At 41.2% G+C, this 13,531-nt stretch overlaps 2 protein-coding genes across 2 annotated transcripts in view; both read left to right on the top strand.

Moving 5' to 3' along the window:
• Window positions 1-353: 353 nt before the first annotated feature.
• LOC144965511 (mitochondrial protein C2orf69-like) overlaps window positions 354-13,531 on the top strand; it is a 52,316-nt gene continuing 39,138 nt past the window's right edge. Inside the window, exon 1 of the mRNA XM_078900915.1 lies at window positions 354-438. The gene's annotated coding sequence lies outside the window, so the exon portion shown is untranslated. The remainder of the gene's footprint in view (window positions 439-13,531) is intronic.
• Window positions 693-13,300, top strand: LOC144965510 (uncharacterized). The gene is made up of 2 exons (XM_078900914.1): window positions 693-832; window positions 4,503-13,300. The coding sequence occupies exon 2, from the start codon at window positions 6,808-6,810 to the stop codon at window positions 7,879-7,881; it is 1,074 nt and encodes a 357-aa protein (XP_078757040.1). The 5' UTR covers window positions 693-832; window positions 4,503-6,807; the 3' UTR covers window positions 7,882-13,300.

Raw genomic sequence — 13,531 nt, 5'->3', positions numbered from 1 at the left:
TTTTATGGAACAAAAGGTAAAATTTATCAAAAGTTACAGTCTATCTATTTTTAGACCAGAGCAAATTATTGCGCTGGTGTGAACAAAACTAGAATTATTCGGAGCCTGATTTTCAGAATAATTTAGTCTATATTATTATTTCTGCAACTGTTAAATTTTATGTAAACATATTTTCAATACTGAAAGTGTATTGCCTACAACTCAAACTACAAAATTGGGAGACCTATATTGTGCGTAAATTTTTCCGGTCCCTCACGAAAATCACTAGCAACTTGTTATTGTTTACGTTTGGGCACCTAATTGTACTGCTCTATACGATAGTTGGTCCTTTTTAAGATTTTTATTTCCGGTGGACTGAATACACGGCTGTGTTTTCAGTCCACTGGTGGACTAAAAACACAGTTCCAAAAGTTTATATGTTTGGCTCAGTAGAAAACGGTAAGGGCTGCCTGAAGCCGGTGATCGTAAAATACTAACGAAAGAGTGAAAATGGAAAGGCTTCGTATGGGAACAAAACATACGAAGCCTTTCCATTTTCACTCTTTCGTTAGTATTATATGTTTGGCTCCCAAAGTTGGTCCTTAAAGTTAATTTGGGGATTTTTTTGGGCTCCTTTTCGCCGTAGATTTGGCTCTTTGGCAAAAATATATCTGGCAACCCTGATTGTTAATTGTTGTACAAGTAGCTACTTAAAACGATGGACATCGACGGTTTTGTTCGTCGAAGATTGTATGCTGTTCCTGGCTATTCAGCTCGCTGTAACGATATTTTCATTCTAGGGAATGTTCGGACATCAACTCAGCACATCATCTTTTTCGGTGGGGATGTTCAGGTAAATAATTCAAAGCAATGGTCAAATTAGGAACTTTTAAACGTTCACAGTTCTAGAGAGGCGCACCTCCTGCGTACCAAGTCCTTGAAAAGTGCAATTCGCCTTGAGCATGCATTCACGTTAAAGTAAGGGAGACCTTCCATAAGCTGCTACCTCCCAAGTATTCTTGTTCCAGTAGGGGCTTTGGGAGGGGGGAAACTTTTTTTTTTAAGTCTCCCCCCTCCCAAACCACCTGTCGTGAACGGATTTCCCAATCTCGTTCACGATGTGCAAAGCAAAATAAGGAAAAAGTTCAGAAAAAGTCTCCACCGAAGTGGGCGTTCTCCATATATGTAGAGGACATATATGGGCGGTTAAAAATGCTCTAAAAGCACATCGGGAATCGTCCCGGTACAGTCTAATTCTAAAACATAGTATGGCGGATCGGATCTGTCAGATACAAACGTCTAGGTCTAGATCTAGAATTAGGCTTGGTGTCGAAGAGAAAAGAATGAAGGGTGTCACAAGCTTTTATAGGAGACACGATGACGTCACGTTTACGCGGGAGACAGTGAACAAACACATGAAGATTACTCACAACAGCCTGATCGAGACACGTCAGTCATACCCTAACAAAACACTTACAACAACAACAACATAAACCTATGACAATAATCAGTGACATCAAATCTTCCCCACACCCCTAAACTCTTGGACTTGGGGTTTGAGAGGGGGGAGTCCCAAACCCCCTACTAGAACAAGAATACTTGGGATGTAAGCATATGGAAGGTCTCCCGAGAGAAATATTAAAAAAAAAACCTACCTCTGTTTCAAAAACTTGCATCTTTCAACTTTCTTAGAAACATTTTGATTTTTTCAGACCTTTTTTCGTTAAAAAATACAGAGTCGACTCAAAACTAAAGTTCGTTGTTTACACGGTTTAAAAGTTTAAAGTTAAAGGAAATGCCGTAAATAAGCTTTCATGGACTACCAGTGTTGTTTTTACAGTGTCATGTGACCGTTTTGAGAAATTTGTCGTCTGTTACAAATAATTAGATCGGTGGGGGTTTGATATTTTTTGTTGGAGCAGAAAAAAGTGAGTATTATGTCTTGTACATTTAGAGACTACTAGGGTCCACAACAGACAAGTTGATTGAATAAAAGGAAAAGGGCCTTTTTATACCGCCGCTGCCGCCGCCACCACCACTACCTCCGTTGCCACCACCACCGTGAGATTGGAGGGATGGGTGGATGCAGGGATACGTGTCGCTTGGGCATGTCAAGGAAGCTAATTTTTTGCTTTCATATAATAGTTCACTTTTATCTTTATTATTGTTACGAAGTGGCAATTCGGACCGGAGTCTGAATTGCTTCTCGTGGCAATTCGGACCCGAGTCTGAATTGCTTCCCGTGGCAATTCGGACTCCTGCCACAATGCGCCTACGCAATCACTGGAAGTGTCGGAAGTGGAAGCTGGGTCGAAAGTGAAGCGTGGTAGGGTTGGGGGAAGCTGCTCGTTCTCAGTTGTCAGTTGTCAATCGGTAGGAGGGTGAGTGAGCGAGCAAGTCACGTTTTAGAACTCCCGAAGATGACTATACCTTCAAAAGCGGTGATCAATTATTCCCCTTTGTCTTACTTTTTCTTGGGTACTTTTTAATTGTAATTCTAGAACTTTTTCCTATCCAATTTCTCCCTTTTTACTAGCGCTGATATGACAAATGTGTTGCAAGCGCCTTAAAAAAAACAACAACTTAAAACATAGATCTAAATATTCGTGGTCTTTGGAAGATTACAATTGTAGTCGCTATTGACAACATTAACAATCAATTTGCCCTCGCATAGATAAAAGAGTGTCTTTGTGTAATGATTGGAAGATTTATTTGATTTGCCATGAGCATGTTGCAAAAGATACATGCCTGACATATCAACATTATATATTTTGCCATTTGCGGCCTTGAAAAAATGCGGTGAAAGAATAATATGACTTTGGGCATTGAACGTTTCATTTAAAGGCAGTATGGGTCGGGCTTCGACAAAAGGCATTATCTTAATTCTTTTTTAATTTAAAAAATATGCTGTTTTATTTCTAAAACTTATAATAGAGGCGATTCTTGGCAGCAAACCATGCAATAGAGCCCCGCCACTGGTGTAGGGGCAGAGTACTAATATACGTCTAATACTAATATTATTAGATAATATACTGGACTAGGTGCCTATTAATAAAATAAGCACTGGTTGAATACAAAGAGAAAATGATCAACCGGTAATAGGATTGGGGGGTAACCCACAAACGACCGAGGCGCTGGACGCAGGGGAGAACATGATGATACGAGATCAAAGAGAAAAAGTCGCCGGCTCTTGGGTTGTGGAAATGGTTGTTGGGGGGGGGGGGGGGGAGTGTGTGTGTGTGTGAGATTATTCTGTTTTTATTTACTTAGAGATACTCATGAGTGTGGGTGTGTTTAGGAAGACCAATACGGTTTCTATAACTGCAAACGGAATAGTAACTGAGAGTTTCACTAATGATACTATTATGATAAGTTCATTATTCGGGCGCATTGCATTGCAGTATTCCAAATCGAAGAGCAATAGGAGACTATTCAGACTCGACCCAGGTTAGCCACGGAGTTCTATTTAGTTTAGACTCAAGTCCGAATTGCCATGGGAGGCAATTCAGACTCTGGGTCCGAATTGCCACGGGAAGCAATTCAGACTCGGGTCCGATTTGCCACGGGAAGCAATTCAGACTCTGGGTCCGAATTGCCACGGGAAGCAATTCAGACTCGGGTCCGATTTGCCACGGGAAGCAATTCAGACTCTGGTCCGATTAGCCTTTTCCTTATTGTTAACGGAGAATACAGCATTTCCACCAAGAGAGCAGTCGGAGTATTGCAACTCAGACTTCAATTATCTATAATCGTTTTACCGTTACTTGTCTTTTGATGAAAACGGGATTTGGTGTTAGGTCAAAGATCGAATTTCGCCTCTAAAAGGTTGCATTGCTACTGGGTTTGCTCCCCCCTCCCCGCCCCCCCTTTTTTTATTTTTCAACTTAGTATTGTTGATTGCTGATTCCTTTTTTATGATTAGTAAGTGCGGTAGTAGTCTCACAGGATGCAGGAACACTGCATTAACTGACACTGATTTTTTGTTTTCAATTTACAACTAGGTCACAAATCAAGACATCTCGGTTTTGTTTGTGTCAAGATAGCAAAACAAAGACCTTTCCATAAAAGTTTTGGTATTTGCATGACCCTCAGAAACCAATTCCCAATACGGCTCTTGTGCATGGTAACTTATGACTTTGATTTCTACCCCCACAATTCCACTTATTGTGTGTTATAGGCAGAACATAAACAGCTGGGTTGACAAATGCATGACTAAATTGGCCAGAGAATCTATACTTTGGCATTAGACACCCATAACCCAATGTCTTGTTTTTTAATCCGAGCCTAGTGAGAGAGAAAAAATCAATCACACATGTATTTGCAAACTGAGCAGAAAGTTTTCATTTTACAATGAGATGGGAAGGGGAAGGGATAACACTATGACAAGAGAGAGTAAGGGGGAATGGGAAAGGTGAAAGGTTGCCTGATGACGTAGATCAAAAGAGTGTTACAGAGGTGCTTCACAGTGCGTACTTCGTGAAATGTTAACCTCTTACAGTGACACTGATTTTTTTTTTCTCCAGATTGCTTATGCAGGATAAATCGTTTCCATCAAGAGAGCAGTAAGAGTGTTTTTCAACTCGGGCTTCAATTAAACTACAATCGCAAAGCTTGTCTTTTAATGATAACATTAAGACTAAGATCTGAAGTTTGGGTAGTGTAAGATTGAATCTCGCCATTAATGGTTAAAATTGTTTTGATTTTTAAAAAAATCACACAAACACACACACGAGCGGGCGCACACGCTCACGACAACGAGGGCCATCCATTGCTTGTTGTATTGCAATTGTAAACCAGGTACGTGTAGATCCTGAGGCTAGATGCCCCGTTAACGTGTACATAGCACTCCCAAAATAAATAAGAAAGAGAGAGAGAGACATGCACACACACACTCACGCATCCGCTACAAATTTATTTTGCGCACCATTTTTTACTGCACTTATGCACCAAATTGCATATCTAGTGACACTTCTTCCGTAATCTTTTTCTAAATAAACTTTTTTTAAAACCTATCTTTTGGTGACAACGACTTGGGAATTGACTTGAAACCTGACGATTTCGCGAGGATTGAATCATGAAATAATTTCAAACTTAACTTTTGAAATTCATCAAGGATTGTCTAGTACCGAATGTTATTTTATAGAAAACAAATGCATCTTCAAATCTAAACTGCCTTTTTGACAGTAGGCGTTAAGATTAAAAAAAATTTCTATCTAAATGAATGATTGGGAACTTTCAAGGAGCTAAATGTGGGTTCTACAGGCGCACCTCTCTAGACCTTTTTAATGATGACAAATTGAATAAATAAACACCTGACAAAAGATCTACGGTGAAAATACAAATTGAAAGCAATGCTAGCGCTAGGAGCTTTTGAAAAGTCTCCCATCAAAACATTGGTCAATTTAGGAAATTTTAAACGTTCACAAATCTATCAAGGTTTGTTCTAGACTTTTTAAAATGCTTCTAGTAAATGATGACAAATTGAATAAATAAACACCTGAACAAGACCCACGGAGAAAATAAAAATAGAAAGAAATGCTAGCGCTAGGAGCTTTTAGAAGGTTTCCATACCTAGGACTGCTTTGCACTCACTACCTTTCAATATTTCACAAATCAAAATGGCGGCTGAGAATCAAAAATTAGGAAATTTTAAACGTTCACAAGTCGATCAAGGTTTGTTCTAGACTTTTAAAAATGCTTCTATATGATGACAAAAGATCCACGGTGAAAATTCAAATTGAAAGAAATGCTTCTGCTAGAATCTTTCGGAAGGTCTCCATAAAAACAATATGGTGACAAATATACACAACGGCCTTCCCGTCAATTGCCCTGTGCTTATTTCACGCCTACCTAATTTGCATAAGCACTGAAGGACGTCTAGACACTTTTTAAGAATATGACCTTATGGACGAATAGATACTCCGTTTAAGGAAGGACGAATAGGTAATCCCTTTAATGTTTTCGTTCCACAGCATCCCCTATAAATGACAAAGTGTGTGTATGTGATAAATCTCGTTTAACTGAGCCTTCATTATGTCCAAGCATACATACAGATGCGGAATACATACACAGCTTATCTTCCATAAATCGGGCTATAATTACGGGCACAAAAAATTTGTATTTTATTGAAGTGATTTGACCCAGGTTGTTTTCCTTTTTAATGGCTTCAGCTCAAGCATATTGCGAAGTGACCAATGAAACCTGATATTTTCAAAGGTTCCCTTTATTATCATGGCTGAGCAGTATAGCACCAAATGCATCTGTCACTGTCAGTATGTTGTCGATTCCTCTATCTCTCAAGGTGTTCATCACTTTCTCGCCAATATTTTCCAATAGTCGCCATTGGTATCCCGATGTCCGATCCTTTGGGACCAACTCCTAAATATATGGAGAAAATGGAAAAACTTCCAATGGAAACAGCACAGTACTGTTTCCATCCGAAGAATTTAAATTTTCACCTTCTTTCGTTAGTATTTTTTGTGATCCCATGGTTCAGGCAGCCTTCCCCCTCATCACTCTATACTTTTATAGACCCAATGAATATTCATATGGCCTTGCCCGAGAGAAAGCGTCCCTGCACATGCGCAATCACTTAAAAAATGAACCTTGTAAAGCAATCATCGTGTTTTTAATTCTCTTGGATTTAAAATTAATTATATACTTATATCGATGCAATTGTTATTGAAAATATATTAATTTGGGCTTAAATTATCATGTGATGATTCGTGGATTATGATTTTGTTCTTCAATTATTAAGATATTTAGTGGATTGTTATCGATTTCATTTTATCGTGGGTGATTTCGCGCTTGCACTTATGAATTAAGACAATGGCGTCGGACGCCCCACTGACCCAGTTCCTTAACAGGACGGCGTGTGACAATGAAACCAGTCAGAGTAAAAATAACAGTGATGACGGTGAAAATAGGAGTGATGTGTTTGCTAGTAAGACTGAAGGTAGGAAGAAGGGCGAGCCTTCCAAAGTAAAGAGAAGTAAAAAACCTGATAATGGTGGCGACGGCGAACTTTCAGAAATTAAACATCTTAATAAGCTCATGGCGATCATTCCGGTTGTCACGGAGTTAAAAAATGCATACGATAAGGAGATGACAGAATGTGACACGCTGAATGACTACGAAACAATTAACAGTGTTAATGATGGACAAGAAGACGGTGAAGTGTCAGAAGCACAAACGTCTTCATCAATCTCCTATTTTAAAGATGTATCAGGTACAAAGGAAATTGAAGGGCCTCTAATTAACGAGGACCTAGCAATGGGAGTTAATAATATCCTGTGCAATGGAATGCAAATATCGGAAAGGGACCAACTATTTCAAAAATATATAAAACCTAAAAATTGTGGCAGAATGGAGACTCTTACTTGTAATCCAGAAATTTTTAAGATGGTCCAAAAAGAAACTAGACAAACTGACTCGAGTATTCAAAAAATACAAACAACACTCATGAAAAGCTTATGCGCCATGACGATGTGTTTCGAAAAACTGACCAAAATAAATATAGATTCAGTTTGTCAACAGGATATAGACTCCATCACTAATTCCTGTGCAAATTCCGTGGCGTTGTTAGCAGAAGGATCACACAGCCTGGATTTACATAGACGACAGAATTTTAAATCTGGAGTAAAATTGGAATTCTCATCATTGTGTTCTGAGCAGTATCCGTGTGAGGACTCTCTTTTTGGAAAACAATTGACAGAGAAAGTCAAAGATGTCTCGGAAACCCTGAAGGTTTCTCAAAGAGTCAATCGTGTCAAACCATACCAAAGACATCAAAGCAAGCCGTTCTTTTTAAAGAAAAGGTTATCTTTTTTAGACAGGAAAAACCTTGTGTACAACAACAGCGGAAAACATTACACAAACAACAACAACAACAACAAATACTAGAACTTCCCGCAATAAAACTCGACAACAGGGTCGTCGCAACAAACCATATTAAATGTAAGTGAAGGAAACGATTTAGCTTTAGGTGGTTGTCACAAAGTGACAATGCCAAAGAGTGACAAACAGATTTCACAAGAAGGTGGGGCCCCTTACCTTTACAGAACACATAGAACAAAAATATGATCTGTCCGTCACAGGTACGTCAGGGCTTCTTCCTCTAGTTGAGATGATGCAGTCTGTCGTCCTTTCTTTCTAATGTCACAATTTGTACTGTCCAAACTCAAAGAGTGTTCTAAGGCGTCGGCCTTATAACAATAAAACTAAAATGTCCACGGCTTTGGCCGGATATGAACAATATACATATATGGGTATAATATCGATGGCATCGGCCAAGGATAAGGCTATTAAAATGTTCTGGCTTTGGCCACAAATCAAAAGAAGAAAGGTCTTACATCCAAAATTCAACAGGGTTAGAGTTAATTCATATAATAGTTTCTTTGGCTTTTGCCCCAAATCAACAGGCCCACTAGAATGGGAAAGAAAACAATATTTAATTAACCATAGAAAAACAAAAGCAATAATACTTAAACTAGATCACCTTTACACATATCACAACACTATAAACTTCTCAACACACGTGGTCACTGCCCTACGTGCTTAGCACAAACTACTAAATTAGAAAATCATTAGTATTAATAAACTCATAATATAAGCAGAAAGATTGAATCAAATGAATAATTCCACCAACCACAAGGCCTGTAACAATTCAAATCACAATTTGATTTTAATAAAATTAAATACAACTCTTGCAAAACAGCATCGACTGGACTTTGCATAGAGAATAAAATACGTCCGAATCGTCGGACAGCCAACTGGTGAATGGGGAGGATGAAAGTTTTACAAAAACCAAGAAACAGAATTTTAAAAGAAAAGAAATACTAAAAGAAATGGTCTCTTTTTGTGTGCCAGGAAATGATTCAACGGGAAAATCCATGACCTATGACATTTCCGAACATAAATTAAAACAACTTAAGCGGTCCTACGCAATACCAAGATCAGTCCCTATATCTATTACACAGAACTCAACAACAAAAGGACGTATACGACATAATCATCACAGCGGGATATTAAGTTAGACATTACGAACTAAGAATAACATTAGGTCTAGCGTATTCAATACACCTAAGTAAACATTCATTACAACATTTCGTGACACAGCCCCCTTCTTAAGACAAAAACACAATTTTGTTACAATAATTTGAACGAAATGTTCACATCCGAGACAAGAAATCCGGCGCATGGTTGTCAGTTCCCTTAACAGACCTCAGGGTGAACCGATACTGACTCAATAACAGAGCCCAACGCATGAGTCTGCCATTCTCGGACTTCGCTCGATTCAAGTAAAGAAGAGGCGCGTGATCTGTCTCAATGACAAATTGTCTCCCGACCAGATACGTGCTCAACTTCTGTATTGCCCAAACTAGAGCAAGACATTCACGTTCCACAACTGGGTAACGTTGCTCCCTTGACAACAGTTTCCTGTTTACATGTTAGAACGATCTACGCTTTGGCGCACCCAAGACAATACGGTTCATCTCTCAAGGGAACAGTCTCAAGAGGCACTTTGGGTATTCACCCTCTAGGTACTGATCGCTGACATCGGTCACACGACTGGCAAAATCGCTGGACATCGGTCCACACGCTGGGCCAGAAGAACTCGTTGAGAATCCGGTCAGTAGTCTTCTTAGCGGCCATGTGCCCAGCAGGTATATTTTCATGACCCAACTTCATGACCGTGGGTCTAAGGTCCTTCGGAACGACCAATTGTCTCATGACATCTCCATGATTGGTCCGCTTTGGCCTAAAATACCGGACGAGGACATCATCTTCGAAACCATACCAAGTCTCGTTAGATCGGCCAGTCTGTCTTACCTCTCCGGTCTGTGCCATCTGCATGCACTTCACCAGTGTCTGGTCTTTAGTTTGTTTCTCCACTAACTGCTTGACAGTGATATCGATATTTGACGCAATCGGCTTCGTCAATGGCTTCTTGCCCTTCTTGTGCGCAGCGGACCTCGTGTCCACCGCATTCACTTCCCCTATAGTAATTCCTGGGCATTTTGCATTGGGAATATTCCCGACAACCACATCATATAATGTGTTGTCCATTTGCATTGCCGAAACCGGCCCATCGTAGTATGGACATCTCAACTCCACCTCTACCACGGAAGCTATTGCAATGCTACCATCTAGGAGCTAAACTGGTGTCTTCCTGTCGCTCACTTTATCTGGTGACAATATTCCCTTGCGTCCCACCACGCAGCTACAACCGCTGTCACGCAGAACAGTCGCACGCTTCCCGTCAATGAAGCCTGTTGCCACTGGCATACACGAGAATTGATGGTTGTCATCGGCTATGCAAGCTGCAGAGATCACGGGTACAGTGCACCCACATTTGAGTTCCATAGATCCGTGGTGATTTTTGCACTCTGGATCTGTGGTCAATGACGCCGCAGTATGTGAAACACCTCCCCCTCATGGGCGTGGATGTTGGACCCACCCCCATCTCCACTCCCTTGAGCCCTCTCTATCCCCCCAAAAACAAAACCCCACCCCTTCCCAGAATATGGAGCCACTAACACCAGTTGGGGGATCCACAGATCCCCCTGAGGGGCCTCAAAGCCCCAAAAAATCTAAGAACCCAGAGGGACCAAAAAATCCCAAGGGTTAAAAAAAACTCAGCCCTAAATAAACCGAGAGGCCCCCCCACACTCTCCTCCTAGGAGAATAAAAGTAAAAGGGTTGAAGGCAGGCATACTGCCTAACCTCCCCACAAAAAATTAGGATACCTAGTCAGACAAGATTAATTTCCTGGAACATCAGGGGGATCAGATCAAATAGAACAGAATTGGACCTCCTCCTCCAGAGGAATCCTGATGTAGTCTGTCTGCAGAAAACAAAATTACCGGCAGACGACTACACAGTAAAAGGATATACCGCCAATCATCTGATTCACTCTGATGGCCAGATAGCGTGTGGGGGAGTTTCAATTCTCATTACGAAGAGCACCCCCCACCGCTTGATACCAATGAAAACAAATCTACATGCAATAGCAGTGAGAGTGACATTGCACAGACCAATCACCATCTGCTCTGTATACATCCCACCAGATCATGGCCTCCAGTCTGCTGAGCTAGAGGGAGTTCTAAACCAACTCCCCCCTCCCTATGTGATAATGGGAGATTTCAATGCTCACAGTCCTCTCTGGGGAAACACAGACACAAACCAGAGGGAAAGGCAGTGGAGGCATTCATAATGAAAATGGATGTATACTTGGCAAACGGTCTCGAGGCAACACGGGTAGATATTCACAATCTTACCACGTCTGCCATTGATCTCACTTTTTGTGATCCTACACTAGCTCCAGAGCTCTCCTGGACTGTGATCGATGACGATCACGGTTCTGACCATTTTCCAGTCTGCCTCGACATCACCCTGACTTCAAGGGCCCCACAGCCCAAACGTTGGAGTGTTCGGCGAGCAGATTGGGAAACTTTCTCACAGGAGTGTCACAGACTCCTTACGACAGAGGTGGACAGCTATGACAAATTCAAAAATATTCTAACAAATATCTGCAGCTCGACAATACCAACAACCTCTGGAAGACCAAGAAAACACAATCCCTGGTTTACAGAGGAATGTCGAGCGGCCCTACGGGAGAAGAAAAAAGCATACAGGAAAGCGATGTGTAGGAAGATCTTCCGAGAAAACAAACGGAGATCCTTCGAAAACTTTGTCTCAAAAATAAATAGCCAGACACCCCTGAATAGGGTGTGGAAGATGTTACGGAAACTGAAGGGATCTGATAGTGATTCACTAAATCACTTTTCGCGTCCCGATGGATCTGTGGCTGAAACAGAACAAGAAATTGCCAACAGGCTGGCGCACTACTCCTCGTCTGCACACCACACACCACAATTTCTGCGCCATAAACAAAACGCAGAAAACACACCAATAAACTTTACATCTACAAACACTGAAGACTATAACAAACCATTTACACTTGAGGAGTTGGGTGCCTGCCTCCGTGACACAAATGTCACAGCACCGGGTCCTGACAACATCAGTTATGAAATACTCCGACATCTTCCACAAGATAGTCTGGTTGTCCTTTTGAATATCTATATCAAGATATGGACAACACAGACTTTTCCACCGAGCTGGAATCTGGCTACCGTGATTCCAATCCCAAAACCTGGGAAAGACCATTCGGACGCTTCAAACTACCGACCAATCTCCCTCACCAGCTGCCTATGCAAGCTGATGGAGAAAATGGTCAACAAGCGTCTGATGTTCTACTTGGAACACAACAACTCCCTCTCCGACCTCCAATGTGGCTTTCGAAAGAACAGATCAACTGTTGATCACCTTGTTCGACTAGAGAGCTTCATTCGTGAGGCCTTTGCCAAAGGTGAGCACTTGGTAGCAATCTTCTTTGACCTTGGAGAAGGCCTTTGACATAACTTGGAAATTCGGAATCCTCAAAGATCTGCACAATCTTGGTCTACGAGGAAACCTTCCAATGTTTGTCAGAGCATTTTTAAACAACAGATCCTTTCAGGTCAAAGCAGGATCCACCTTTTCTGATCCATTTGATCAGGAAGAGGGAGTTCCACAGGGTAGCATTCTGTCTCCCATTCTGTTTGAGATTAAAATAAACTCAATAGTGAATGCAATGAGACAGAATGTTGACTGTCCCTTATGTGTTGATGACTTTCTTGTATGCTATCGAAGTAAATCGAGTATGGACACCATTGAGAGACAGTTACAACTCCAACTCAACAAACTGTCGGAGTGGGCAAATCTCAATGGTTTCTCCTTCTCCCCATCAAAAACAGTAGCTGTCCACTTCTGCCGAAAACGCACCTGCATCAGACAGCCTGACCTTTATCTCAACAATTCCAGAATTGAGGTAAAGGACGAAGCCCGATTCCTGGGTTTGATCTTTGATAGGAAACTAAATTTCCTCGCCCATATCAAAGATCTCAGACTGCGATGCATGAAAGCAATGAGAATAATGATAGTTCTGTCGAGCATGGAATGGGGTTCGGACACTAACACTCTTCTAAAGATTTACCGAACCCTTATTCGATCAAAATTGGACTACGCATCTTTTGTCTACGGCTCTGCAAAACCATCCTACTTAGGCATGCTGGACCCAATTCATCATCAGGGACTGCGCTTGGAACTCGGGGCTTTCCGCACTTCTCCAGTGGCAAGCCTTTATGCTGAGGCAGATGAGCCACCTCTCCATCTCAGGAGGAAAAAACTGGCTCTCCAGTATGTTACTAAGGTCACATCGCTGCACGACAACCCAGCACACAAACACGTACACTACACAGATAGGACACTAGAAGAAAAATTTCGCAAGCACCCAAAAATGACACCACCATTAGGTTGCAGAATAAAAAAAGACATCGCAGACATGAACATCAGTCTAGATAGGATACATCCATACGTCCAGGCAAAGACACCACCATGGTCCATACATAGACCAAACATAAATTTGGATCTAACAAAACTCGAAAAATCACAAACAGACCCACATATTTACAAACAGACACTAAAAGCAATATTACAAACATACAAAAAT

This window comes from Berghia stephanieae, chromosome 2 (genome assembly GCF_034508935.2).
Source record: "Berghia stephanieae isolate SIO BIC M18660-M18661 chromosome 2, UCSD_Bste_1.3, whole genome shotgun sequence".
Lineage (NCBI taxonomy): Eukaryota > Metazoa > Mollusca > Gastropoda > Nudibranchia > Aeolidiidae > Berghia > Berghia stephanieae.
Note: the sequence above shows the minus strand (reverse complement) of the source record. Positions and strands in the feature narration are given on the sequence as shown.